Raw genomic sequence first — 24850 nt, 5'->3', positions numbered from 1 at the left:
AATGAGTAATTGCTTGTATGCAATATTAGATGCCAACTTGTCTTCATTTAACACAAGAACTATCTCAGGTACATGATACATAATAGGAAACAATTTTTACAACACTAGTTCGCAGCGCCTTCTTTGTGCACGTTTCCTATTCTGTTCAATTCATTTTGAGCTGATGATGGCCATCATGGATATATCCTTTGGGATCCTTTGCCATTTATTTCAATACGACTATGAATTTGTTGGAAATTTAAATTCTTTATTCCAGAAGTTGCGCGGCAGTCAAAACAGTCTTTAGTCCCTTCGTATCTACTAGAAAATGAATGAATTGAATTGAATACTCTATGTCTATGACAAATTTCACGAAAAACATCCTAGTAGTTTCAAAATCCATTCGATGTAAACAAACATACTTTTCGTCTTCATAATTAGTATAGATTCGTTTGTTTAATGTATCAATGTGTAAATGGCATTTACTGGCAGCACAGAACACGTATTAGTACAAGCTGGCAGTTACATTATGTAATGTACGCCCGATCCGCTCGGCCGTGATCTTGATCCGTCGATTACATCGATCGCGTGCGCCACTTCGCACGTGCTATACGCGGCATATCACTGGGGGGCAAAAAAGTGATGCAAAAAACGAAGAGTTGAGCTAAACGCTTTTGACGTGGGAGAGCCATGCTTCGGCACGAATGGGCCGGCTCGACCGGAGAGATACCACGGGCTCACAGAAAACCGGCGTGAAACAGCGCTTGCGCTGTGTTTCGCCGAGTGAGTGAGTTTACCGGAGGCCCAATGCCCTACCCTATTCCCTTCCCTGCCCTCTCCTATTACCCTATTCCCTCTTAAAAGGCCGGTAACGCACCTGCAGCTCTTCTGATGCTGTGAGTGTCCATGGGCAACGGAAGTTGCTTTCCATCAGGTGACCCGTTTGCTCGTTTGCCCCCTTATTTCAGAAAATAAAAAAATAGTCCTGTCACATACATTTTTTGGCGTTTAGGCTGTATTAACTTATTTAGTGTAGAGAATGAAGCTTGTCTGAAGTAGACTGCACCTGGTTCTCAGTTCTTAGTCATTAGAAAGTTATAACTGAAAATATTAATTGTAAACTTAAAAGAATATTACTCAACTATGGACATATTGAGGTTATAGAACGTATAATTGTTAATCCAAATCATAATTTGTACCGTATTTTCCTCCTATATTTTTTATTTATTGTCGTATTATCATTGACTTTGTAAGTGTGGTCCTTATGTCTCAGTAAATAGATTCCCTCAGAGGCAAAATAACTCTGAACTGTACAATCGCCAGCACAATGCTTAGCTGTTCCAGTTGTGACAGGAGACAGGTGACAAGCCGTCAATTGTTAACAAAACTGTGAACACGGTCTAGGTGTGAACTGTTAACAATAGTAACAAGCAACACCTTAAACAACGGTTAACTTTATGAATTAGTTACTACGAATAACTGTAAGCCACGAGAATAAGGCGCTAGAGTAGGATATAGTCAAGAGCCTAATTCTCGTGGCTCGAATCTCAATGCGCATTCAATTATTCTATTAAATCGTCTGCACAGTACAAACTGAGGTTTGAGAATCAAAATAAAATGTAATACCTCGATCGTGGGTATCGCAGACACAATAGATTTTCAATTGCTATGCGACAGCCTGGTGCCGTTTGGGGATTGATAGGTTAATTACGTGAATAGTCAGATGGAAAAAAATATTAAAAATATAACAAAATTTTTGTAAAACTCATTAATTAAAATTCTTAACATTTTCCATATTTTTCATTTGAAAATCTCAACAGAGGCGTATGATAAACGATCATACATAGTAATGAGACTAGGAATTCATAATGAGTAAAGCATCCCGTTTTCCCGTTTTCCCTTTTTCCCGTACATTTTGCGTGATGGATAGTTTCAGGCCCGATCGATCAAATCTTTGATATAAATTATGCAAAATATATTCTACAGCTTTTCTGAACGTGTTAATGAATAATTAAATTTTTAACTTTAACCATTTATTAAAAAACCTTGCCTGGTTAGATTCTTCCATTCACGGCTACAAGAACCATATTTGAACTCGAAGGCTCTACCCTAAAGTTTAAATATGACAGCAGTAGCAGCAGCAGTGGTTTAGGCTCTATAGCAACTATCGCATGTAAATGTACTCAACCTGCGTCCCGCAGAGATTCTAAATAATTTTGTTTGCTAGCGACACCAAGACTAAAACGTAACTTTGTGGCCCGTTTAAAAAAGGTTGAGTACCACTGCTCTATAGACTAAACTGGTGGTTGTGCATTCTTACCACAGTACGAGTAAAGAGTCTAGAATCGGATTTAAAAAGTAAATATACATTCCCTAGAAACACACCATTCATCTGGTGCAACTTGGGTAAAAATAACTGTTAAATAACCATAGATAACCCTGACACTTGCGTTGGGGTGAAGATAACCCTCACTTTAACCTAATTATTTCACACTTACTATCAAATCAATTGAGAAACATTGCGCCGGAATTTGTTTATCGAACGGGAACTGTACATTTTTCGGGATAAAATTTATCCAATATGCTTTTCCTGAAATCGGAATTTCAGAAAAATCGGTTTAGCAATTTGGCACAATTTTGCATAATTTATAATATTATTATAATATGGATAATAATAGATATTATATGTATATGTAACCGATAGGCGCAACACTGTTATTAAATAGTTATTATCCACATAAAGTGGTAATGTTATGTTCAATAAAGTGTGTGGTTTACGGTAAAGTTCAATAGAATCGAGTCAGGGCTGATTAGGTAATACATAGGCGCAGTGGACATTATAGTCTGTTCACATTCAGATTTAATTTAATCTCAACTACGCAATTAAATCGAATCAAATCATTTATTTCGGGCATCAAATGCCCATAAAACAAGTTACCTTAAATTTAACATGTAACATATTAATTATATAATAAATACCTTAAAACCAACATACATATTTTATATATACACAAAAACTAACACTGTCACGTTTTGCCGGCGACGTGACTCGCCTCGATCCGGAGTCTCCTCCGGAACCTCTGGTAGACCACATCCATCGGCCAGAACTCCGGCGCCTCTCACCACAAAGGAGCTAAAGCTAACCTTGTAATATACAATTAAAGTACTTCTAAAATAAAAGGAAATTGGGAGATTTTGTCTTTTTGTTTAATAGAATTATGTTTCGCTGAAAATTCTACTCATTCTAATGCATGCATTAGAATGAGTAGAATTTTCAGCGAAACATAATTCTATTAAGGTATTTAATAATGGCCAGATTATTCCTACCGAGTAGAGCGACGAGACAGTGCTCTCGGCCGGGCAATCGGTATGTTTTTTATGGATGTGCTCGGCCGAGGGCACTTTCGTTTCGCCACTCGGTAGGTGTAATCAGGCCCCAATGTGCTGGGAGAGCAACGGAAGTTCTTTGATAGAGTACCCGTGGCTCTTCTATGTGCGGAAGTCTGTCAATCGCAGGGGTTTAGTGGGTAAATATCCTACCCAGGAATTTTTTTAAAGATTTCCCCTGCGTAAACAAAAAAAAGCAAAATATAATTATCTCTTAAAAAATAGAACAAAGAGTACAATTTGATGTTTTAAGATGTTTTGACAGATCGAGACTGTATCTAAACTGAGACGTATCACGTAAATAGTTAAATCGACCTTGGGAAGTAGTCAAACACGCGCCAGGCGTAGCGGTCAGTCAAATGCACGATTTTAAATGTGCCCACGCATATTTAAAGAAGACGTACACAGTGGTGTAACTATAGGCTGGCAAAATACCTCGGGCCCCCGACCCAAAAGGACGCCGGCCCAATTTTTTTTTATACATTGTTTTATTATTAACATGACGATTTTTACTGATAGGGCCCCATCAATTTGCCACGGGCCCCGGAAGTTATAGTTACGCCACTGTACGTACACCTACAATTTTAGGTAGCAGCTTATCTAAATCCATCTTATAGCGATCTAGCATTGCCATTAGATTAGGTACCAAAATAATAATAAAGCCCTATAAATATTATAAGAATTAAAAAACTAGAAATCGCCCAATGGTCTAAATTCGACCTCAAATAAAAAAAAATTATTAGTTTCAAAGGTGAATGCCCAAAAATGTATGGGCTAAAAACCCGTAAACCATTTATATGTGGCATAGTAGACTACATCTACTGTATCCCAAATGCAATGTCCTTTTTGGATTAAACAATCACCAAGTACTTTAAAAACGATCGTAAACAATTAACTTTTCTTCTAGGAATCTATGATATTTAGGACGACATGATGCCACAAACGATATTGTGACAATTAGTACGTAGTAAAAACACATTTGTATATTTTGTCTACTGATTCTTATATTCATGTATTTAATATTAAAATATTTATCACTTTTATGTCTGAAAGTATAGAATGTCAGATTGAGTATAGAAATGGTATAATATGTACAATGTATTTTTAACGATTATTATTACGTCATGACATCAGTTAACTATCTACGTCTTTTCGAAAATAAAAGGGCAAACGAGCAAACGGGTCACCTGATAGAAAGCAATTACCGTCACTCATGGACACTCACAACATTAATAGAGCTACGGGTGCGTTTAACCGGGAATACGCTTTCTTCCGAAAAACGTATGGTGACATCTCTTTTTAGGGTTCCGCGGTTTTGCTCAGAGACTATTAGGACCTACAAAGCTGTAATTCGGCATGAATGCACATGTTAATGATGCCGACAAAATGGTGTATAAGATCTTTTAAAAAATGTTTAAGGTTAGTACCTCCCCTACACATATTTTAGCGGGGATGAATTTTTTTTCGCGTCCACCCCACCGTGTAAGGTGTCGTTGGATAGGTTTTTAAAAATATTATGAGTATAACATATTATTTTCCGATTTAGAGATGTGAAATATGAAGTTTCAAAGTGAAAAAAAATTTTTAGAGTCCTGCAGTGTCCCCCCCCTTCTACCAGCTAAACGGTTGCTTCTGGAAAAATATGCACGGGAGTAGGAAATATGTTGAATTTAAAAGAAAAATTATCACGGCTAAGAAGATTTCATAAGTTATTGATTAAAAGTCGATCAAAAAAAATGTAACTATTCGGAGAAGTATTAAAGGAACTTATAAATTAAATTCCTTTAAAAACGTAACTGAGATGATGTTGTTAGTAATGTATAACACGTTATAAAATAATTATGTACATTCATTGGCCATGTGGCGGTACCCACAATTCGCCTAAAAACCATTCAATGAATGTACATAATTATTTTATAACGTGTTGTACATTACTAACAACAAAAACAAAGGAAGAAACTACATAGTTGATTCGAAGCGCTGTCTCAAAATCTCAGATTTATTTTTTCAAATTATCCGTTTCGGTTATGGTTTTGAATAAAATGAGTTACATATTTCCAATCTACTATTAATGGTCTACTTTGTTGCATATATTTTATTTTAATCGACTATGGGTTTTTTTTGGGCATTCACCTTTCAAAGCTTTTCTATTGATATTCTATTGTCAAAATATTGACTTTATTATTTTTTAGACCTAATTCCTGCGACAATCTCAGATTAATAAATTTAAATGATGACAGATTGGCCGTGTATTAATAATTGTCTAACAGTATTTAAGATTCAATAAAAAAACTAAATCTTTTTTCAATTTGACAACAGACTTCAACCATAAATAAAAGAGTACAATTCGTGTGTATAGGCTTGTCAATCAAAATCACCTAGTGTGTGTGTTGTAGTGTGTGTAATGTTTTATTTGTTAAAAAAATGTATGATAAAAGCATAATTTCAAAATAATATTAGCTAGATGGTCAATGCACTCCTTCACCATATAAACTATAACTGTGCAAAATTTCAATTCGGCATTTTTTGTCAAAAGGGATCCAAAGTTTTTCGCTCGCGTATTAATATATAGATGCCATAATTCTATTTTTAAAATCAACAAAATGCTTTATCAAAAGTCATAATTGCTGTAAAGTTTTCAACAACTCGAATTATGAATGGATATTAAAATCGATAATATGGCCTATACTACGATATGCTCATGGTCGACAAGGTCACACGATTGCAACAGAAACGTGGTTTATTAAAGGGTGATGATGTCACTTCACCACGTCATCACCACTATATACTGTTTCGTGAGTAAATGGCGAAGTCTTGTATCAAACTCTGAGGAATGGTCAGTTCTTTCTTACTTCAAGGTGTGAAATAGAATGTGAGCGTCTACAATAATGCAAAAAGATTTTTAAAAATTATATTATTACTTCGATCACAGTTTCCAGGAAATGCTATTGTATTCTATTGTTATCGCGATTACCGGTGCTCTTATGGGGCTTGAAGAATTATAATCAAAGTTGTGTAAAAATCCATATACTAATATTATGAATGCCAAATTGTGTGTGTCTTTTACCTCGTGACGCTTAAAACGCTGAACCGATTTTGCTGAAATTTGGTATAGAGATACTTTGAGTCCCGACTCCCGAGAAAGGGCATAGGATACTTTTTATTAGGGAAAATATAGGGTCCCTCGATAAACGATATTATATCTGTCACAATTCACAATGGAATTGCGGACGTCATCTAGTTATAATATTAAAAAGTTTCATATAGGTCCAAGAGGTCTAAGGAAAAGACATCAACGCGCGACTCAAATAAAAAATTATGACTTATGACTTCAAACTTACAAATAAAGCAGAAACAACCAAACAATAGGAACATAAAGGGTAAATTTTACATTGGTACAGTAACTAGCGCCAGCGTCACTTCCAACAATTCTAGAAATAGATTCTAGAAATAGAAAATAGAAGTACATAGTGTAGTAAAAAGAAGGATAGTATCGGGCTCTAGCATCGCTGTTTTTGAATATATGAAAATAAATTGTTTAGGTCCAGAAAATAACTTGAGCTGACGAGTAACAAGGGTAGTCTAAAGTCTTTATACAGATCAAGCACAACTGGCAAGGACCTTGCGATCCTCGCGCCGGATCAAAACATTGGTCGTCCCGTCTTTTAGTGCTGGATGCTGTACTGTATAAAAAGAGTTTACATAACTTGCTAATCCAGTGCTGGAACCACAGATACTGGCAACCATTGGATCACTGTAAGCTAACACGGTCGTGGGTCCCACAGGCCAACTCGTGGGTCCAGGCCGTCTCCGGTTGCCGGTTATTTATATACCAACCGCAGTTATTTATAAAGCAACCGCAAACGCCATATTCCGTGTCATTGCTCTATAGATTTTGCATAACGACAAACATAGTAAATTACAATCATGTACTAATGTTACCGCACTTATTATCGTGTAGCAACCGTTTACCAAAAAGTCTTTCTTCTTTACAATCACTTTGCTTGTTAATTTTATTTTTTAATCTACCTCAAGAAAAAGGGACACTTTGCTTCTTTAATTTCAATAAAACCGTGTTATTTAAACCGTGTAAAAAAATGTACTACTTGTAGCGAAAGAACGCATACTTTTCCTGTGGCCAATGCCAAACTAAAACAACTCCACCAATATATTATGTATATTTTAGTAGATATTATATCTATGAATTATGAGCTGTTACGTTTAACAAAATACTACACATAGCACATTTGTAGTACATTTGGCTGGTAGTCATAATCTGAATTATATATGACAAGGCTTAGTAATAGCCAATAAACTATTGTAGAAAACTATAGCACCTACAATACAAGTCACTTGGCACAGAAACACTGGCATTGAATTATAGACATATTTTAGTGTTTAGCATTATTTGGAGCTACTCCGAATAATGCTAAACACTAGGAGCTATTTAAACAACTCGCATTCGATAATTACCGTATCTAATATAATTATAGTGCAGTTAGAAATTCTAAATGGGATTTGACATTGTGTGTGGCCTAGCGATATAATGCCTGTGAAACCCGCACATATTTATTACCGATTTCCAAAAAAGAGGAGACTAAGTTCTGCGAATATTCGTCATCAAAACCAGATTTCTAAACTTAAAAATCTGATATAGATTTTAATGACTTAGTGATTAAAAAGTGTCCATAAATAATTCCTAATCATTTATCTACTATCAAAAAGTTTAATTGATTGACTCTAAACAGACGATTTATTTTCATTAATGAAGCGTATATTTTTAATAATCTGTTTATTTTTATAATTTGAATGAAAACTGGATCTGACAGTGCCTTAATTAATCTTGTAAATAGACAATAATATCCGAATTATTGAAATCTATTTTTATATCATCATGCATCATATTTCACAATATTTTCGTGGTAAGTTTTACTTATTTCGTTCTATTATTTTGTTGTCACATTAATTTTGCTTTGTTGTGCGATACATTTTCATCTGTTTTTTAAGAAACAGCATTTTTTAATACGTACCAAATAAACGTAATAGGCGTTGGTTTGCCTTCACGCGAATAAAAAATTGTAAGGAATAAATACTTATTCAAGTATGGGAAATGAACGAGTATAAAGCTTCTTGCTTGCCGAAGCTATGTGAATATTGTAACAATATTATAATAGTATACTAGAGAAATTGAAGAAGCTTTCTCGTTGTTCGATTATCGATAGTTTTGTTTAGCGTGAAAAAGTCTTGTAAATGAGTAAGTATATTATAAACAAAACTTTTATAGACATAACGACTAGCAGACAAATACGTAACTCGAGACTAGACTAAATAAGAACATCTGAGCCGATTCATCACTAGGTCATAATGTGGTCATAATTAAAAAGTATGTCTGTCTGTGTATTAGTCAACGATACTATCACATATGTAACAGCTGATGTTCCATAAACAAATAGGATTCTTGGCAGCCATGTAAACAATTGTGGGTATTCGATCATAAGGAACTATTTCAGATTGTTTCGAGTAAGAGTGAAGCCACGCTGCTCCGGTACGTTACGATTTCGCAACCACAGCGTTGTAAGCCACAATGTTTGCGTTGCAGTTACGCATGTCAATATAATACAAGACGGTGACATCGCAATTTTTAACCCCCGACAAAAAAGAGGGATGTAGATGTAATATAAGTTTGACGAGTCTATCTGCTGTCTGTCTGTGTGTGTGTCTGTCATCGTAGTATCCAAATGGTGGACAAATGCTCTTTTGACCGACTTCCAAAAAGGAGAAGGTAATACGTTCAGCTGTATGTATCTTTTTTTAGACCACGCCGCAGCGGCGCGGGCGACGCATCGCACCGCAACTAAGCTATTACTTCGTTAATGGAAATGAGTCATTAACGAAATACTTTACATTTTGCAACACGTCTAGACTATTGCGTCATAGTGCTTGCTTTCACTGATATATTTGTAATGTATTCCAGGCTACATAAAATTATCGTTCTTTGAACTAAGTATTTTATTTATCAGAATAGTATTAAAAAAGTATTTTAATTTCATCCAAAGCTTTCGGAAAACTCTCTTCACTGAGTGTGTCACGTCAATGATGATGATGATGAGTAGGTGAAGTGTCAAACATGTTTAACTACTTGGTTTACTTACAGCATGTCCTATGTCTATTTTACCTCATTTCGCTAATGGATGTCGGAAACAGTCACAGACAATTTGCGTTCTGAGAACAACTTCAGTGGCTATGAATTATGAAAACGTAATAGGTTTTTTTTAATGAAATAACGGGGCAAACGAGCAGACGGGTCACCTGATGGAAAGCAACTACCGTCGCCCATGGACAAATAAAATAATAAAAAAAATAATAAAATAATAAAAAATAAAAATGTTAAGCTTTTACGGCTATGAAGTATGAATATAATATTATTATTACGATGCTTTAACGGCTTTACGCAAAAAAAAACTAGATGACGGCCACAGTTTGCCAAAATTCGTTTATCGCACAGAAATCGTACATTTTCCCGGGATAAAAAGTGTCCTTTGTTCATTCCCGGGACTTAAACTATCTCCGTATTCATCAAAGTCGTTTCAGCGGTATGGGCGTGAAGAGGCAACAGATAGAGTATACACTACAGACAAACAGGGTATAGACCCACTTTCGCTTTTATAATATTAGTATGGATTTTATTTATTTATTAAAAATTCTCACAACTATCATTACAGACTAATATCCAATTCGATAGCGTAGTAAATATATTAATAATTAAATTAATTCATATAACACATGACCGCGGATAGCGTCACTTTTGTGAACTCTCTCAAATGACAATATAAATAAATCCAACTTGGTGTTGACTTTGTTAAGATTACCGTAGGATTATTAGGCTATTATAAGGATTGTATACCGTCTTTTCGTCCTCTAGATACGTAAGACATTAAAATCAAATCCCAATAAAAACATGAAATGTAAAAGGAGCCAAGCAAAATATTGCATAGCTATTTAATACTTCTGTCGTAAAAAGTTTTCAGATCACATTCGAGCCAAGCCTTCAACTTATTTTGTAATTTAAATCAACATTCAGTAAATGTATCAACAGATTTCTTTATTTTATAATTATCATAGTGGCTTGGCAATGAGCACAAGAGGAACAAAATATATAAAACTGTATATTATTTGGATGAGTTCATATTTACACAGGCGGCATAATATTATAAGCACTTCACAATTAATTAAAAATATATATGTACACTTTTATTCGTGATTATTATAGCAAAATTTTAATTATTTATTTACAATACAAAACGTTTTTACTAATAACAAACACAACCCACACGTTTTTTATCACTAACACTCATAAAATTAAATATTTTATATTCGCGTAATAAATGACAAAAAATTTTATTACTTTCTCCGTTTTATGAATCGAAATATTTGAATTGTTAACCTGAATTACTGTATGTTGTAAACACATAAACGATGGAACGCTATAGCTTTCAATTTGATTTCACAACTACAAACATACAGTGGGCATATTACAACCGTGCATGTGCATATTGTAAGTAGTAGTGCAATCAGGAAGCTTTTTAAAAAAATGTTATGAATCTCTGGAAGCGGATATTATTATAATATTATAATTTTAGTCCATGGCACTGGCCCCCTCTTTCCAAGCATGCATTTAAGTTATATGTTAAATTCAAATTAAATTTCATATTATGTAATTAAAACAAAATCGAGCGTTATACCTTAGTATAACTCTGTTTATGATTTCCTAAAAGTTTCACCGAAATCTCAAATTCATCAATCATCCCCGACTGTGTTTAACATTTCATCAAAATAGGCGAAATCGTTTCCGCTTTATAATATCTCACGTTAATGAAAACTTCGCGATAATACTACATTGTTAGCAATAAAAATATAATTGATGGCCATAATGAATAGGACCCCGACCCACTAGCTGTTGTGGGTACAATAAAATGCCATCGAAGTTGATATTATATTATCTGTCTGTCTGTTACCTCTTCACGCCCAAACCGCTGAACCGATTTTGCTGTTTGGTACCGAATTTGGAGATACTTCGAGTCCCGGGGAAGGACATAGGATACTTTTTATCTTGGAAAAATGTACGGTTCCCGCGCGATAAACTAATTTGTTGCTGGCATCATTTGGTCAATATAAATCAAACTCTTAAGTCTTAAGACATAATTTGTCAAACACAACATAAATGTGTCTTCAATATTACTTTAAAATTCATAATTTGTTTTTTATTAAATAGTGAAACCAAATGTTCGAAAAATAGATGTATAAGTTGTCGATAAATTCGCGAATTTTATATCGTTAATATAAAAAACTGTCCTTGCCAGGTAATATTACAAGACAAGTTAACTTAAATTATTAACTACAATAAAATTTTTAATTTTGTAGTCGACAGATATTTTATTATGTAAAGGCTGGCCACACAGGTGTTCCATAAAAAAACTGAAATATTTTAATATACTTTAATTTACGATACAAATAATCTTACTGTAAAACATCAATTCAATACCTTAGACAGCATGAATGAAAAGTTTGAAAAAATAAACGCGCTTAAAAGCACCAACTTTCCAAGTTTTTCAGCTAAGTTTCTCTTGAAAATGTTTCTTTAGAATATTGCAAACGTATTTAGCTATTTTCTATACTTGGTAGTATTTTCTAGAACAAAAGAAGTATAATTGCATTTAAAGTACAGTTTCCCGGGGCGGATGTTCGAAGTTTTTGCGACAAGAAAGCTTCGCTGCTCCATTCAGTACTGACCTGTGTAGGGTTACCATGGGTTAGGTTGTATAGTGGACAGATCATTTTTTTTAATGAAATAAGGGGGCAAACGAGCAAACGGGTCACCTGATGGAGAGCAACTTCCGTCGCCCATGGACACTCGCAGCATGAGAAGAGCTGCAGGTGCGTTGCCGGCCTTTTAAGAGGGAATAGGGTAATAGGGGAGGGTAGGGATGGGAAGGGAAGGGAATAGGGGAGAGTAGGGAAGGGAACAGGGTAGGGGATTGGGCCTTCGGTAAACTCACTCACTCGGCGAAACACAGCGCAAGCGTGGTATTTCTCCGGTCGAGCCGGCCCATTCGTACCGAAGCATGGCTCTCCCACGTATATATAATACTTCTATTATATAATTACTTCTTCGGAATAATATATCATTACTTCTTCGGAATCAATTTTTGCTAGATTGTTGTATAAATTAATAATACAAAAATAAAAACATAATATCTTATTTGATGATGAAAGTAACTGGTCTTATTTTGTGCTTTGAAATCATCGTTTTAGTTTAATAGCTTTATTCGGACCAGATTCAGAAATCAAAAGATACTGCAGAATATGATGGCAAAGCAATACATTCAATTAGGTATCAATATTTTAAAATTTAATTTGTATTGTCTTGTCTTTTTGCCTAGAATTTTCAGCCTTGTTTGTTTAATTGATCAACTTACCACGTCACAAATTAATTATTTGAACTTGGAAAAACTGAAAATCTTACTTTGTCCTAACAAACTGAACAGTGCCGTCACCCTACACTGAGACGCACCTATACATTAATCATTTCCTTTAACAATTTAAGCGCAGCAATTTCACATTGTTTTTCAATGCATTGTTTTACATTCTTTGTTTTGTAACGAAATTGTTTAAGCTCAACGTTATTGAGTTTTCTCTATTTAATGTAAATCTGGCATGAAAGTGCAAAGCAGTGTTTTTGAACGAGCCAATTTCAGGTTAAATTAAAAGTGAAGAGAATAAAAAAATATTCTAATCTGAAATATAAATAATAATTGATCAAGGAATATTGACTTTAAAATCGTCATAATTACTATCTTTGCAGGACATCAAAAATGTTTTATTCAAAGAAAGCATAAACGCCGCGCTCGTATTGCTGATTCAGCACAAAATGCACATTCCCGCTTCGCTGTAGATCTCTTATATCATTATACTAACGTGTGTGTGTGTGTGAGTGTGTATGTGTAAGTATTATAGAGTAAAGACAGTACTTATTTTATTCATTTGGACCTCCCACTACCATGACCAAATGCTCATATTGTGGTCCATCCTTGGAGTCCTGTCCTTAATTGCAACTTTTCACATCATTACTATAATGACGTTATCCTACAGTCAGACAGTATTCCTCCCGCAGTCATCCTATTAGATAAGTGGCTATAACGCTGAAATTACAGACCGTTAATCATTTTGTTATGGTTACAACTTATAAACAAGAAAATAAATGTAAACGATTTGGAAAAAAGAAGCGAAGATTCTAAATGTGATAAACTACGTAATGCAAATTAAAATGAATACTTACTAATATTATAAATACGATAGTGTGTATGTCTACTTATCAGTCAAGTCAAGTCACCCCTTGACCTTAAGCCCGGCCGCACATTATCCCAATTTCTGATCAGAAAAATTCGGACGCCCCGCACCGCTCATACATTTTGACAAGTCAGAATTATTCTGATAGTATGCGGGGTCTACAACAAAATGTATGAACAGAGTGCATTCCGGCGGGCGTCCGAATTTTTCTGATCAGAAATTTCGGATAATGTGAGGCCGGGCTTAATCGGCTTAACGAATTTAGATTAAATTTCGTATGGAAATACTGATTTTAAGAGATGGAAAAGGACATAGGAAAGTTTTATGTTGCGGAAAAGTGGACAGTTTCCGCTCGATAAAGGAATTTCGGCGCGAGGGAGTCGCGGTGTCATCTAGTGATGATATAAAGTATAATATGTGTTGGCTTTTGTAGCACGTGATATAAAATAAAATGTATAGGCAAAACTGCGAAAAGAATTGCCACAATTTTTACATTCGCATGTCCTTCGACAGTGACGTCATCAGTGGCCATAATTCCCGTCTATTCCGGGACTCCAGCTGCACATTGTTATAGCGGCTAGCAGGTGGGCGGAATCTTATGCACAGCTTTCATCTACCGCGCAAACAAACTAATCGCTACGTGATTTAGATATTATAATACTTGGTTACTAGGAACGCAGCATTTTTTTACAAGAGTATTCACAATTTAAGTTTGATTTGGATTCAGATACAAACTGCGCTTCATTGGTCAGTCACTAGTTGTTTTTTAATCCCAATCGAATGAAAATTTTGAAGAGGGCCGCTGAGCTTTTATAGTTTTTTTTTTATTTAGTCATTATAATACCACTTATTTACAAGTAATAAAATTGTAGAGTATGTTCATAAGTTGCGTTTTTTTTGTAATTTATAATTATAACTAATTTTTAAAAACAAGAATATTTCATAACAAATGGTTACAGACATCAAAAAATACCATTTAACGTCTGTTTAAATAGCCTTATTACTATTATAGTCTGTTGATCCTGAAAGGACATCAAATTATGAAGGACTTTAAACTTAATAATTGAAAAAGACAATACCATAAAAATAAAAAACCTGAGTGGAAAGTAGCACTGAATTTGCGAATAAAAAGAAAATGACGATTAAGTACTAAGCGGCTACATTCCTAGTACTTCCAGCTTTATTATAGAAATGCCTTTCAAATGATGGTCAGTAAAAACTAACACCTAGGTAGAAACTCCATTACGCACTTAAGAGACGTGTTAATGCAATCATCATTAAGAAGTTATCAAGGGCGCAATATATTCCAGCTACTGCCTACTCCATTAAAGGCTTATTGATAAGAAATGAGTATTTATTGCAAACTGGCTAACTGGTAAGTTCTATCAGCTACTGTCTTCTTGCTTATAGTAAACCATGAAACTGGGCAGGGATATCTTTATTAAGGATTTCTTCACACCGTGACAAAATACGACGCGGCGCGGTGGTTCATTCGTAAAAAAAGTATTTAAAATTGAACTCTATTTATACAACAATAATTATTATAAGTGCTTTCTTTATTGCCATATCAAAACTACATCGAGCTACGTAGCGCTGCGTAGCGCGGCGTAGCTCTGATGAAACATGTTACATAATATTCTTATATTACAGTAAAAAAAAGTTAAATTTTTAACCTTAAGAGTGGTACTTTGATCGCATTTGCACGTTCATTAAACGTTTTGATTGAAATCACATCTGAAGTACGAAAATCGGAGCGCTTCACATCGTCGCATTTCACAGCTACTTTCTTCTAGCTAATCCATTAATTTTTCCCATGGGCCGTGAATTTTAAACTCATCCATCAAGCAATAAACCATTGCAAGTGTTCTGGAAATGTTTTATCGAAGATAATGCAGGTCGACTGCCGCGATAAGGCCGCGGTACTTTTGATCATAGTATTATGAGTATGTACTCGATAGTTTAGTGCATGTAGTAAAATATGATACTTAACAAAGAAAGACTGGTAGAGTCTCAAAATATCATTGTTCCTTTTTCGAATCAGCGAAGTTAGATTTAAATATAACGGAATGATTTGTCAAGTCACAATTAAATAATTGTGTCAATATGTGTAGATTACGAAATCTATTCGTTCGGATATAAACAGATGTATAAATTACTTAATTTATAGTTTAAAGTACAGTTGTCATTTACTACCGTACAATTTATTAGACATTAGCTTAACGGCGTCATAAAAATTTGCATAGTGGGTTATAATTATTATCTACGCCATTTTAGTTTTACGTCAATCAGACTTGGGGCAATTTGCTCGCGATGATTTATGTTAGCAATGTTATTATTGAATATTGATGGTAGTGGAAAATGGGAAAGCGTAGGTCGTAGGTGAGGTTTTCACTGCAGAAGATGGCCCGTTATAGTATTTACTATTTATATTAGTATAATAATTACTCATTAGATATCTTGAATATTTGATACTTGCGACTGTTATATTTTTTAAATACATGAAAAAGCTTAGTAGATTTATATACAATGATATCTTATACGTCTTATTCTTAATATTACTGCCCCATAAGCTGTCAATGTCCTACCTCCGTAGTCCACTCAAATTTGTAACAAATTTTATGAAAATCGATACTGCACTTTCGACTTCGTAAATTAGATTGCTTTATAGCTAACCTAACCTGGAGTCCCATCAAATCAAATCACATCCCATCCAATACAAACCAACTACAATGTTTGCATGCCGTGCTCCACATAATATTCAGTGTTAACTGGTAGAGAGGAATGTCGTACTAATTTCACGAACTCATCAAACATTTGATGTTTAAACCCGAGGGCACAAACATACAAAATAACTCTTACGCTCTTACGTCATTTTGTATATTATTAATAGTAGACATGGCATTTGGAACCGATCTCAAATCCTTACAAAGAGATTGTTGTTAGAGATTTTTAAGTATGTTAAGCATCTATCTTCGTTGATGATTTGAGCCTTATCTTTATGAACTTTTAAGACGAGCTTTATTGGGTTTCTAGATCAGTCAGTAATAGCAGTTAATTTAATGTAATAAAGTTAGCCCTATATGAACCAGTAAAGCTATCTTGTTCTTCGTATTTAAGGCATGATTTTGAGAGCACAATTATACCTCTGGGAGAAATATAGTTTCCCTGATAATTCATTTAGATATTTTTACAAGTAAAGCCAGATATTAATAAAAGTTGACCACGATAAAGCTTTGTATTGGTGACAATGCTTCCAGTTCCAATGACACGTATAAGCCGCCTAAAATAAAAATACAAAGCTACATTTCGTCTCGATTGTCTTGTTCTTGAGTTTTCATTCACATTTTACATCAAATTGAATTGGTAGATTATTACATTTTGCTTCAGTCGCGGCAAAATGTGCCTACGGTTTTAGACTTTGATCGGACGCGGATACGAGCAACCATACTATGTCTGGAAAATACTACGGTTTTAGCCTTTGATCGGACGCGGATACGAGCAACCATGTCTGGAAAATACTACGGTTTTAGCCTTTGATCGGACGCGGATACGAGCAACCATACTATGTCTGGAAAATACTACGGTTTTAGCCTTTGATCGGACGCGGATACGAGCAACCATACTATGTCTGGAAAATACTACGGTTTTAGCCTTTGATCGGACGCGGATACGAGCAACCATGTCTGGAAAATCCTGCAATGCTCAATAGTCAATAACCAAACAATTTCGCTGAAATTATTACGCGTCCCTCAATATCCTAAGCAATATCGCTAAAATGTATGTAAATTCAATTATTTAGCAAACAACGGCACTGCGAGTGTGTAATTCGAGACAATGAATCACGTTTTACATTCGAGACTGCACGTAGAACATTTTCGGATGTGTGCCAGTGTGTCGGTGCAACGAAGGTCGGTGATGAAACGTCCCTGATTCATCATCCATACGCGACGCATCACGTCATTATGTACACGGCTTTATCAATGACGTGATAGCTGGATATTTTATTACTTACGAGAAGTTGCACGCGGCTCCGCCAGCGTAAAAAATGTATCCCGCGGTAATGTGCCATCGTGGAAATTGATTCTTAGGCAGTTAACAGACCAACGACATATTTTGGTCGGATCATCTCAATTCAATGGTAAAACCAAGCCAACAGATCACTGCCGGCTGGGTTTCACGTTACGCGACCAAACTACGTAGCCCCTTCATGTACCTAGGAGTCAACTTCTCTAATAGTACCATTTAAACGTGATATAAAGTATCATCTGTCCTTCTCCGTGGTTTACTCTAACAGCTAACTTTATGATAAATTTCATCAAAATCGACTCAATAGTTTCGGAACCTATTCGATGTTTACATCGAATATGTTCCGTAACTATTAAGCGTATATGAGGTATAAAACTATATTCCGGTATTAAACAAACGAATAATCAATAAACGTATCGTCTTTCTATTTAGAAAAGACTAGCATTTGTCCGTGGCTCCACTTGCGGAAATACTTGTAGTATTTCCAATTTTAAGATAAATAGTAATTAGTAGCCAATATTTATACAGATGTATCACAAATTTCACCAAAATCCGTTGAGTATTTTTTGATGGAAAGAAATTATAAAATACATCCCTTATAATATTATGTTCGATAGTTAGTGTAATAAATAGTATTTTATTTGGAGGAAGCTATTTTACTACATATTTTACTGTTTGCTATATAAATCGCACCACAATATATGACCATCACTGACCACCTCCTCTCTATTCCAGGACCTCAACAGCAGCCTGTCGGTGCCGGCACGCTGGGAGGACCGCAACCTCCGCAACCATCTCAACGACAACAACGCCCGTGAGTTACATTCTATATTATTTAATAACAGTACGCAGAAGTTAGCTTTGCACCTGGTGGGTGTACAAGAACAATATATTTTAAATGTGAAGACCTATGTATAAATACTACATTCTTGCAAAAAAATAATCTATTCTATACTAGGAACTAATTAACTTCTCAGCTTTCTATTTACTATAAATAAAGCTAACACTAAGTATAGGTAGTATTTATAGAAAGTACAGATGGACCGATTACAAGAGGTCTGCAACGCCACCCTAACCCTGCAAATCAGCAGTTTGATACGGCCCAAGTGGCCTGCCAATACAGAATGTAGGCTGAAGAAGCTTGGTAGATACGTCATTTTTAGATTTATGTAATATATGAATCAAAAGAATTTGGACATTCACAAAAACCCTTAGTCTGATATTGATGAAAACTACAAGAACAAATTATCACCTACAAGAACAAAAAATACGTTACAATTTCTGATTACGCAGTAAAAACTTCCCATTTAAATTTCAGCAAAAGCCAGCCGATGGATCGGCGGCATCTATGACTATGCTTCAAAAGCGTGGAAGTGGGGGGGAGAGCTGCGCAGGATGCACTACCAGAGCTTCTCCAAGATGCAGAAGCTGTCGCCAGAGCAGCTGCAGTTCCACTGTATAGCCATGGTGCCAGAGCTCCTTTACAGGTAAAAATTAACTCTAAATAGATGTGATATAGATCTTTTTAGAACAGCACCAGAGCTTCTCCAAGATGCAGAAGCTGTCGCCAGAGCAGCTGCAGTTCCATTGTATAGCCATGGCGTCAGAACTGTACAGGTAAACGAAAATCAATCCTAAACTGTAGGTGATAGAGAATTCAGAACAGCTTCAGTTTTTATGGATGTAGATCTCGAAGAGCGTTGTCTTGGTAGTAGCACAATCTCTCCAATCTTGATTCGACAAGCAAAACAGAAACTCTATTTTATGAGATAGTGTTTTTTTTTTAAGTTTCGTTGCAACAAAACCACATAGGTAATACTAAAGTATAGTTTTCACAGAGCCAGCACTGGCTGTCAATAAGACTGGCAGCCAGTATTGGCTTGGTATATGCCGCGTGTGAACAGTTTGGCCTGGCTTGAAAAACTGTTCACACGCGGCATATACCAAGCCAATACTGGCTGCCAGTCTTATTGGCAGCCAGTACTGGCTCTGTGAAAACTATACTTAAGGGTCTGTTTCACCACTTCCTGATAAGTGCTATCCACCACACACACGCACCACCACCACCACCAACAGGCTATCCACCAATTAACTTGACAGATCGAGTATGGAGATACTGTCAAAAAAGTTGTTAATAGCCTATTCGGCACTTTATCAGGAAGTGGTGAAACAGGCTCTAAATATTAAATAATAGTTACTAGATAAATAAACTAGTTACATTACAACTAGCTGACTTATAATGATGGACTGATATCTACTAAGTAGAAAACATCGCACTAAACAGCCATAATATTTATTGTATCCTAAGTGGACTTTATTGTCCTAAATGACCTCATTTATAATAATAAGAGTGTATTTAAGTATATGGTTGAAGTTATCTCTCAGTTAGTCAGTAGTCACCCTAACGATATGTCAAGAAAATCGTCAGTTAATCGTTATTTATGGGTTATATATCTCATAAATCCCATTTTATGAGTTAACTTTTTGACTGATTGACTATAAATTGTCAGTAATGGTTGTTGACCGGCGAAAAACACTTCTTGGAATAGTTAATATATTAGCTATTAGGATAACTAGCTATTTGACCGAGCTTCGCTCGGTGTTCGATAAAACACGAATAAAATTACATTTTCTAAAAAATATTCCTAGCTAGATCGATTTATTGCCCCGAAACCCCCTATATACTAAATTTCATGAAAATCGTTGGAGCCGATTCCGAGATTCCAATTATACATATACAAGAATTGCTCGTTTAAAGATATTAAGATACTAGCTGTTGCCCGCGACTTCGTCCGCGTTAGCATAGTAGATCACATCCCTAATAATTATTTATTGTACAAAAATATTCAATATACATAATTGACTTTCCTACGATTTTATTATATATATGTTTCGCGCGGCTTCGCTTGCGTAATTTAGGAATTTCACGCAACCGTATATTTTGCAGCAAAAAATAGCCTATGTCCCTTCACGTGGTCTATTCTTCATGTTTGCCAAATAACATAAAAATTGCTCCAGTAGTTCATAATATAATAAGTAATTCCATATAATATCCCCCGTTTTTTCCACATTTTCATCTATTTCTTCGCTCCTATTAGTCTTAGCGTGATAAAATATAACTTATAGCCTACCTCGATGAATGGGCCATCTAACATTGAAAGAATTTTTCAAATCGAATTAGCAGTTCCTGAGATTAGCACGTTCAAATAGGCCCTTTCATATAATTTCCCCCGTTTTTTCAACATTTTCCTCTATTTCTTCGTTCCTATTAGTCTTAGCGTGATAAAATATAGCTTATAACCTTCCTCGATAAATGGGCTATCCAACAGTGAAAGAATTTTTCAAATCGGATCAGTAGTTCCTGAGATTAACGCGTTCAAACAAACAAACAAACAAACTCTTCCCAATTATAATATTAAGTATAGATAATCGCTACTAATTATAGGCAAAATACCTGAGGTCAAATTGACTTAAAATGAATAAAGATTGATGTTTTCCCAAATGATGGCTGCTAATTACTTTATCACTTGTATCAGTAATCAGTATCTAATACCATGGAGAAATCATATACCTAGTTTGTCCATGCTAATACTTTGAAAAGAGCAAATGTTGTATAGTAATTTGTTTTTATTAGATAATACTAAATAATAATTATTAATTTTACTTCTAACTACTTGCAAAGGCCTTCAAGGGCTTCAAGCATGGGTTCTTATATTACCCTCTATAAAATCTTCAAGGAAATAATGTAGCTACTTATTACCGACACTTCATTTATTAAAATAATTACTACCTTATACTTAATCCGTTTAATTAAAGTTCACAGAACGCATTTAAATTCATAATTTTAGGTAAATTGTTGTTGAAGCAAACGGATATTGCCATCCTCGATATAATCTTGCCTACAGTTTTCATGGACGTCTACACCATAAACGGATATATTATGATCAACCCATAGACAAAGAAAATAGATAGAACATATTACGTTGAACATTTTTAATTTTAATAATAGAACACAGTTGGCAGTGTTCTATTATTAAAATTAAAACCTGGATAAAGATGGTAACAGATGATTCCGGATGGCATTTTAACGACTTCTTAAAAGAAGAAGTGGTTATTGATTGACGCTTAGATATTACTAGCTGACCCGGCAAATGTTATTTTGCCATGTAGATAAATAATTTCTAGTTTCAATATAAAAAGTAGATAAAACCTATTCTCAGACCTAACGAATCAACTTCCTCGATGGTACATACAAAATTTCATTAAAATCGGTTGAGCCGTTTTGGAGGAGTTCGCGCACAAACACTGTGACACAAGAATTATATATAATATATACTTATTAGATATTTTAACGATTCGGCCAAAAAGGTACTTTTTACCTGTTGGTGACAACCATAAGTATTAATAGCTAGCGATATCATCATCATATATTATCGGCTTCTTATCTAGTTTCTTTCTAACAGTGAATCTTCCTATCTATTCAAATATTAACTGCAATCACCGATACATCACGCTTATCTATCTATTCGCCCTTGTCCCACATCTCGGTGACTGATATCACACCTGATAATCCGATAGCAAAATTCTTGTACTCACGTCATTCCGAAGTTACCTGTAAAGTAAATTAATAAGACTCTCATGTTTATTTGATACTCTCATTATGAGAGTATTCAAATAAACATCTAAGCTTCTTGATCTAAAGAGAAGTATTGAGTTTGTATGTTTGATTAAGTAAACTAAAACATAGTATATAAACTTAACACAAAAAATATGTTAGAACCTGCAAATAATGTTTTACTAGTCACCAATTATTATCTTGGCTAGTTAAATTTCTTTAATCAGTAGTCTTCAGTTAATAGAGACTTTGCATTATCCTATCATCTAATATTTCTTTCGAACAAGAACTTAGTTACAACTGGTATTCAGAAACTAATAAAAAAATATATCCCATTCCAGATGGGCGCCTCGTAACTGCTTCGAGAAGCGCCAGTACATCTGCCAGACCAAACTCAAGAAGGTGCCGAAGTCCAAGCTCAAGGAGATACGCAGGCGATACCAGAGGATGGGGAAACTGAACGAGATCACCGCTCCGAGCCTCAGCCGTGAGGAGGATCCTCGCATCAATGACGTCACCAGTGATCCCGAAAGCCTCAGGCCGAAAGCCTACGACCTACGGCCCCAGGACAGGCCGAAGCCGAACTTCCGCAACAAGCAGTACGACCTGAGGCCCAACGAGCTGAGGAAGAGATCGCGCCCGCACGCCGAGCGCCGCCTCACCAGACCTTTCCCTGGGTAAGAACATATTTAATTGATCTAACTTTTGCGGCTGTTGAGTAAAAGCCATTACCGATACATTCACAATGTTAAAGCGATTTATACGTGGGAGAGCCATGCTTCGGCACGAATGGGCCTATTCCCTTCCCTACCCTCAACTATTCCCTTCCCTTCCCTTCCCTTCCCTACCCTCCCCTATTACCCTATTCCCTCTTAAAAGGCCGGCAACGCACTTGCAGCTCTTCTGATGCTGCGAGTGTCCATGGGCGACGGAAGTTGCTTTCCATCAGGTGACCCGTTTGCTCGTTTGCCCCCTTATTTCATAAAAAAAAAAAAAAAGCGAACAGTGGAGTCGAATATAAATCTATTTCCATCAGCATCACGTTTAGATAAAGTATTATCTAAAGGTGATGCTGATGGAAATAGATTCGTGTAGTAACACGAAGCCCGCAACTCCGTTGCGCCAAAATTCATTTATCGCGCGGCAACCGTATATTTTTCATTGTAAAAACTCTCCTATGTCCTTTCTCTGACTAAAAATATCTCCATGCCAAATTTCAGCGAAATCGGTACAGCGGTTTGAGCGTGAAGAGGTAACAGACTGACAGACAGATAGACGGACAGACAGACAGATACACTTTCGCATTTATAATATTAGTATCTAAGTGTCTACAGTATCTATGGAATTATGGATTTTAAAGAACCTCATCCTAACCTAGCGACTTTTTAAAAGTTGAGAATAGAGATACAACCTTTGGCAAAGTAAACGACGCCAGTCTATTTTTTTGAGGTTGGAATTATGTACCTTTTCCCCCTGCTAATTATTTTTTCTTTGTCGTATATTAAATATTTTTTACTGATGCTTTTAACAACCTACACTCTCAGCATTACCAAAACTATTTCCTCTAAATTTTTAAAGTAACATTAACAGTAAAACTGAATTTCAGTTACCGCTGGAACCGCCACGACCCGGAAGGCTCGTACCGCTACAACGAGGCAATCCTTAAGTCCGGCCGCACCGGCCTCACCCCGCAGAAGGTGAAGGGTCTGCTGTCCCGCCTCCGTCACATGCGAGACAGACAGATAGCGAACCGCAGGCGACAGAAAGAGAGGGACGATTGGCTGGAGAACGAACCCCGCGCACCGCCTATGGTCCAGACCCACGTGAGGACTTATACCCTGGAGAATAACATCAGCGCGCTCCATCCGAAGACCATTGTAGAGGAGTTCGACATGATGCCAGCACCGGTGGTTCTGCCGAGACCTACTAGGGGGATCTGGTAATACCAGAACTGCAGATTTGCCATTTAGTACCTTGGTGTCGCGACTAGGATTTGGTGGTACTAAAAATCGTGGAAATTTCGTAGTATCGTGCCCCCAGAGGAATTGATATTTTGTTAGTAGAAATATGACGGAACTATGTAAGTCGGTCAAATTATCCCAAGTCAATGTACCGCTACCGAATTTTGCCGGGTTAGGTCAGGTCTAGTTGACAGATCATCATCTGTCAACTAGACCTGACCTAATCCTGCAAAATTCGGTTGTTCAGCAATCTGTCTGTGAATCAATTTCTCTGATACATCCAGATCATTTGGAACTACCAAAACCGTTGTTTCTGGTAAAACACTACAACATACAAATTGTACAACCATTGGTACCATGGTACTACCGGATTTTGGTAATTTCAAATTACCGATCGAAATCCTTTACGTTGTAACTCGTAATAGATTTTGAGTGAGATTTGTGTTAAGTTTCTGATGTGAAATGTCTCCACATAAGTATTTAATTCTTTCAACATATTTGTATCGAGCACCGAGCGGTAGTCAGTTTCTGAAGT

At 35.8% G+C, this 24850-nt stretch overlaps 1 protein-coding gene across 1 annotated transcript in view; it reads left to right on the top strand.

Moving 5' to 3' along the window:
- LOC121730900 overlaps positions 1-24522 on the top strand; it is a 143110-nt gene extending 118588 nt beyond the window's left edge. The window contains exons 4-7 of the mRNA XM_042120106.1: positions 18475-18553; positions 19058-19226; positions 22696-23031; positions 23961-24522. Coding sequence (XP_041976040.1) covers positions 18475-18553; positions 19058-19226; positions 22696-23031; positions 23961-24297 — 921 coding nt within the window. The 3' untranslated portion in view covers positions 24298-24522. The remainder of the gene's footprint in view (positions 1-18474; positions 18554-19057; positions 19227-22695; positions 23032-23960) is intronic.
- Positions 24523-24850: the final 328 nt, after the last annotated feature.

This window comes from Aricia agestis, chromosome 10 (genome assembly GCF_905147365.1).
Source record: "Aricia agestis chromosome 10, ilAriAges1.1, whole genome shotgun sequence".
Lineage (NCBI taxonomy): Eukaryota > Metazoa > Arthropoda > Insecta > Lepidoptera > Lycaenidae > Aricia > Aricia agestis.
The sequence above is the reverse complement of the archived record's forward strand: the minus strand, read 5'-3'. Positions and strand labels throughout refer to the sequence as shown.